Source organism: Populus euphratica, unplaced genomic scaffold (assembly GCF_000495115.2).
Source record: "Populus euphratica unplaced genomic scaffold, PopEup_1.0 scaffold104.1, whole genome shotgun sequence".
Classification (NCBI taxonomy): domain Eukaryota; kingdom Viridiplantae; phylum Streptophyta; class Magnoliopsida; order Malpighiales; family Salicaceae; genus Populus; species Populus euphratica.
The window spans coordinates 133250-139249 of record NW_011499915.1 but is presented as its reverse complement, the minus strand read 5'-3'; the positions used below and the strand labels follow the sequence as shown (position 1 = coordinate 139249).

Here is a 6000-nt window from a genome sequence, read left to right as displayed (position 1 = left end):
TAATTGCAATTCTTAACCAGCTTAATATTTAAAAAATAAAATTAACAAAGATAATTTTAAAGAAAAACATAACAAAACATGAAAAAATCATGTGGGAAAAAATATTGTAGTAATTCACAGTAATTTGTGAGGAAAGTTACAATGCTTTCCTCACATATTGTAATTATAATTTTTAACCATTTCAATATTAAAAAATAAAATAAAAAATATAATTTCAAAGAAAATCATAAAAAACAAAATAAAAAAATCATATGGAGAAACACTGTAGCAATCAACAATATTTTAAAAAAAATTACAAAACTAAATTCTCAATTAGCTCAATATAAAAAATAAAATGAACAAATATAATCAAGAAAAAAAAAAAAGTCAGGCAGGTACTACCTCGTTTTAGGGGTAAATTTTGAAAAAGAAATATTTAAAATTATTTTTTTAGATATATTTTTAAATTGTTTTGATAAATTAATAAAAATAATTTTTTTAAAAAAATTAATGAATTAAAATTAATAAAGATATTTTTTAAAAAAAAATTAATGAACAAAAAAGGAAAAAAGAGGAAAGTTGAAAAACAAGAAAAAATAATAAAAAAGAAAATAAGAAAAAATTAAAAGAGGAAAGTTGAAAAACAAGAAAAAAAAAAGAAGAAAAAGTTAAAAAAAAAATACCAAAAAAAGAAGAAAAGTGAAAGAAAAGTATACCAAAAAAAGAAGAAAAGTGAAAGAAAAAAAATGGAATGCATTGTGGATTACTGATGTAATCCACCGTGTATTTTGTTACGGAAAACAATAATTTCCTTATAAGAAAAACTATATGGAAAAACAATAAATTATAAAATTATAAAATAAGATTTTTAATTAGTTTAATATTTAAAAAATAAAATTAAAAAAAATAATTTTTTTAAAAAATAAATGAACAAAAAAAAGGAGGAAAAATGAAAAAAACAAGAAAGTAATTTAAAAAAAAATAAACGAAAGAAAAGGGAAGTTGGAAAAAAAAAGAGAAAAAATAAACGAAAGAAAAGGGAAGTTGGGAAAAAAAAAGTGTAAAAAAATAAGAGAAGAATGCAATGTAAATTACTATTTTAATCTATAGTAAATTTAAATATGGGAAAACAGTGATTTTCCCGTATCTTTTATTATGTATAATAATAAATTTTGATTTTGATGAAATTAGCGAGAGAAATGGTACTGTGAAATAAGGACCAAACTCCAATAAAAATAAATTCTAGAGATTTATCGAAGCTTTATACGGACATGAAACTTTTTGAAAAACTTAATTGGGTTTGATATTGCAGGGAAAAGAATTATATATGATGAATGAGTTTTTGACACGTGTCCGACCGTCCAAGAGTCAACACAAAATGTTGACTCTAAGAACATTCTCAACATGTATTCTCCAGGTGATGAAAATTCATTTCGATTCAAGGAGATACATAGAGAAATAAACGTGACACATTCTAGAAATCAGTTGATGTTTTTTCAAATCATATGGTTTAAATTGACAAATCCCGCATGAAACCATGAGGATATCCGCTGCCATTAAACACAACCTTTGCTAGCGAGGACCCATCACGATAACCCAAGATTGTGATCATAAATGTTCTTGGCTTCTTGCAAGCTTAACAGAGGTCGTTTTTCTTCTCTGTTGACATAATTGATAAGGCAGCCATCCTCTGACTGGGCGATGATGTGTTTGACGCATGAGGTTCTGAAGTGATTAGCTTATGGTAAATACCATAAAGGGAGCCTCTTGACTGGCAATAATTAAACAAAATCCGTACAGAAAGTACACAAGAGGAGGAGGAGGAAAGACCGTCGCGGTTTAACCTGGTGTGTGCGTGTGTTTGGCTTTGTCACGGCAGCGCGGTCCCTTTTAAATGCGAGGACGAGTGAGTGATAGCGCTGTCAGTATGGAGTCACACTTTTTTAAACATCATAGATGTTGTTGGGGATGCTCAAATATTGAATCATCAAATCCTTACTTTTTTTTGCATTATGATATACATGTCTGTAGCCAAGTGCCAAACAAGCTCATCCATTACAAAAACCATCCCTATCATGGCCACAAAGAGCCAAACTGATCAAGTCATGTGAAGGCGATGGAGGGTAAAAAACATTTTCTCCTAGCCCTTCAAACAAATACCCCACAATCTGGCAGTACTAATTTGTATTCAAAGCATGCATTAGCCAGCCCAGTACTCCAATCAAATCAGGTATAGTTAACTCAATTGATAAAATGGAGAGACAAGTCCCTTCTTTTCTTCATCTGTCTCTTTAAATTATTATTATTTGGTTACATGTTTCTTTATTTATTAATCAGTAGCGGTACTATGCCTATTCTTTATTTGCTTTTTTACTAGTGCTATAGCTCACTGGGTAACGGCCGCTGGGAGAATGAATGGGTTTTGAATACTTGAAGCACTGATGATCGATGGTTTTATGGCGGCTACCATTCTTCCTATGCGGTAACTCTTTCATTTATGAGCACTTAATTTACCAAAACAATGATTCTTAAGCATTACTAGTTCGAGTAGTATCTGCAAAAGCTGAAGAATCCTACAGTTCTCACGAAGTAAGCGTGGTCATGAACAAAAAAATAAGAAGCCAAATGATTTGACCCCACCAACCCAAAACTACAAACAACGCATCCATTACCACCATCAAAACAAGATCACCTTCCCAAAGAAAACCCCTGTTGAATCAGTCTGGTACTGTAGAAAGGTTGAACAAGGATAAGTAGGAGCTGAAAAGAAGGGAATTCAACAGTGAGGAATGGTGGGGCTTTTCTTTTGTGATGAGTAGTGGTGATGATGATGATGAGACAAGGAAGTAATTTGGGGGGCTCAAGGTGTCAAGAATGTGGAAACCAAGCTAAGAAAGACTGTGTTTACATGAGATGCAGAACATGCTGTAACAGTAAAGGATTTCAGTGTCAAACACATGTTAAGAGCACTTGGGTTCCCGCTTGTAAACGGCGACAGAGGGCTCAAAATCTTTTGCCTTGTCAACAACAGCAGCTTCAAGGACACAACCCTAAAAGGCCAAGAGAAAATCCCTCAACAGGTACTGTTACAGTTCCTTTAGATCTATTCTGTACTATTTAGATATTGTCAAGAAAAAACTCAAGAAAACCATATCACTTGCTAGATATGTATGTGATGACCATAATAATCCATATACATAGCTATGTAGCACTCCTCTTTATTCTATTCTACTGTCAAGGGTGTAGCTATGACAAAGAGCATATTGCATATCCATATACATGATTCTCCTTATCTTTCATCAAGAAGTTTATCTTTGTTTTAACGATTTGCTTATTTTTAAGAGTTTTAATGGTGTATATTGGGTCTTTTTTAGGTTTAGAAATCGAGAATTTTCCTGCTGAAGTGAACACAACAGTCACATTTCGTTGCTTTAGAGTGAGCTCCATTGATGAATCAGTTGATCAATTTGCATATCAAACGAGTGTTAATATAGGAGGCCGTGTTTTCAAGGGAATTCTCTACGATCAAGGTCCTCATGAAAGTCGTTATTACTTTGGTGAAAGCTCTTCCAGACAACTTCAAGAGCCTAATCTCCCAAGTGCAGGTGCCCTAACTCCTGGCGCTCTAGCTTCAACTTCAGGTGCTGCAGAATCTCTTGCCCACCCTTCATATCCATTTCCCCTTACTGCTTCCATGTCCGGTACGCAACTTTTCCTGCACCCAAAATCTTAGGGCTCATCAGTCTTAATTTTTGTAGTTATCAAAAAGAAGGGAATTAAAATGTTAAAAGGATCCCCAACTTTTTTTTGTCAATCATAAATTGGATTTTCCTCTCTTCTATATTACCATAAATCGCCACATATTCGTGCTTATGTTTCTTCCTATGAGTATCCATTGAACTAGAAATGAATAATTGGAGATTTTGTTCTTTGTTCAAATCTTAATATATTTATATAAATAATTTAATGCTCATTTTGTCTTCTTATTGATTTCCTTGTTGCTTTTTATCTTCTGAGCCCAGGTTTAATGTTTCTTCGATCTCCCTAAATTGTTGTTTATGAACTTCGAAGCCATCTTTTCCAGTTTATCCGTTTCTTTGCCGGCCTTAAGCTGGACTGTATCTGCTTCTTTGTGTGTTTAGAGAGAAGCTACGAAGATTTAAGTAATTAAGATAGCTTTTACAGGTTTATTTATTATAGTTTTTTCACCAATGCATGGGCATCAAAGCCAAAATATTCAGGAAGACACAAACACCCACTTTGGAACGTCTGTAAGAAAAAGGAAACACAGTAATGCTTGTCATCAGCTTTTATTGATTTTGTTTTCTTGAAGAGGAATTAGAATTACCAACCGCAGAAAGAAGGAAAATGCTTAATATTACGTTGACATGCATAGTCATCATGTCTTCTCGTTGATTCATGTGTCTGATCTTAACAGGATATTGTCTTTGTATGTCACGTTAATATAGATCTTGAGTGAAAAATGCACTTCTAGTTTAGTACTCATTGCATTCTTTTGTTTTCTGGGAGGGGGAGGAGGGAATCAGAATCATGCACACTCTCACTATAAAGCATAAGCTAAACCCTAAAGTTGGATACTTAATGGTTTAAACCAGAAAAAAAAAAAGGAGAGAGAGATTTGGTAGGCATCTTTGTGAGATTTTGGAGATGATGACTTTATCTGAAAGCGCTTCATAAACCTATTGCTTAGGTAGGTTTTCTAATGTTAGCTGAAGAGACAAACGTACTAATTAAAAAACTATGGGAAAAGATTGATACTCTCAGAGACGCAGCCACTCGAATATATCCCTTGTACTTGGAGATGGAACCATGCTACAAGAGTCGTTGTGGAATGGCTAGGTATTGAGTGAAGATGCTGCGCCTAACTCAGAAATTTTTAAGTGGATTCTCATTCAGAAAGGTAGAAAAGAAAGTTTTAAAGATCCTTTGCTTGTAAAGATCAAATGACTTCTCATGGAAGATAGACAACAATTTGGATGGGACAAAAGACACAAGAGGGGATTGGACCAATGATGTTTTTATGTGAAAAGATTACGAGGGTGTTTATTAGTTTTATAGTGGTTGTGTTTTTTGGAAGATTATTAAAACAATATTTTTTTATTTTTTATATTATTACATTAAAACAATTCAAAAACATTAAAAAAATTAATTAAATTTTAATAAAAAAACATATTAAAACTCACTCCCAGACATCATCCTTTACAGACAGCATGGCCTGCATGCCGGAGAAACCTCACAAGCATCCCCTATGAGAGTGCTGTTCTTTAGCCTTTTTTTTTCTTCTCAAACAAGAAAAATCCTATTCATGATGTTCGCCTAGAAGATACATGCACCGATCCTTTATTAATTAAATAGAAGATGGGACTTCTATTTTATTAGTAGTTTGGTAGTGCAAAGATATAAAGTACTTTTTTTGTTTTGTTAGGCATCATTTTGCTATGGTAATGTGTCTTTGGGGGCAGGAGGCTGTTTCCTGCTGTCTCAAACTGCTCTGAAATTCTTTTCTTTTTCTTAGAGGGAAATCAAATCTCATCAAACAACGAGACCTTGTGCATGACAAGAGATCAGAACTAGAACACGCCATCATCTATATTCTAGTAGAGACAAAGCTAGGGAGCCTAATTTATGAGCTGCTAGCTAGCTAGACTGTTAAAGAGTTTCGATGCTTGAACTTGCATCATTCTGGTAATTGTTAATTTTCCCTTAAGACACTAAACTCAAATTATTGGCGAAGATCGTCATTGGATGCAAGGACAGCAAGCATGATTGTCTTCCATAGCTATGATTAATTAACAGCAAATCAACTAGTGCTTTGGCTTAAATGCTATACAATCTTTCTGATGATAAGCATGAATGCATGCGGTTGATAAGCATGAATTACCAAGATCATGCATGATTGTCTTCTATAGCTATGATTGATTAACAGCGAATCAACTAGTGCTACAAGCATAAAATTAATTAAAACAGAAATAAATACTGTTTTATTTATATTCTTAAGCA

At 33.1% G+C, this 6000-nt stretch overlaps 1 protein-coding gene across 3 annotated transcripts; it reads left to right on the top strand.

The window, feature by feature from the left end:
* Window positions 1-1928: 1928 nt before the first annotated feature.
* On the top strand, window positions 1929-3918 carry LOC105134464 (protein SHORT INTERNODES-like). Of its 3 annotated transcripts, none has more exons than XM_011038877.1 (3): window positions 1929-2209; window positions 2365-3059; window positions 3354-3918. In XM_011038877.1, exons 2-3 carry the CDS (start codon window positions 2804-2806, stop codon window positions 3710-3712), a joined length of 615 nt encoding a protein of 204 aa, XP_011037179.1. In that variant the 5' UTR covers window positions 1929-2209; window positions 2365-2803; the 3' UTR covers window positions 3713-3918. The 3 variants fall into 3 exon arrangements, with proteins under 3 accessions (XP_011037179.1, XP_011037178.1, XP_011037177.1); XM_011038876.1 differs by having other exon boundaries at window positions 2190-2209; window positions 2357-3059; XM_011038875.1 differs by lacking the exon at window positions 1929-2209 and having other exon boundaries at window positions 2221-3059.
* The last annotated feature ends 2082 nt before the right edge of the window (window positions 3919-6000 follow it).

Excerpts from the sequence above, each read along its gene's own strand:
- LOC105134464 (XM_011038877.1), top strand. The coding sequence starts at position 2,804 with ATGATGATGATGAGACAAGGAAGTAATTTGGGGGGCTCAAGGTGTCAA. Across the intron at positions 3,060-3,353 it reads AAGAGAAAATCCCTCAACAG|GTTTAGAAATCGAGAATTTT; the intron begins GTACTGTTACAG and ends GGTCTTTTTTAG.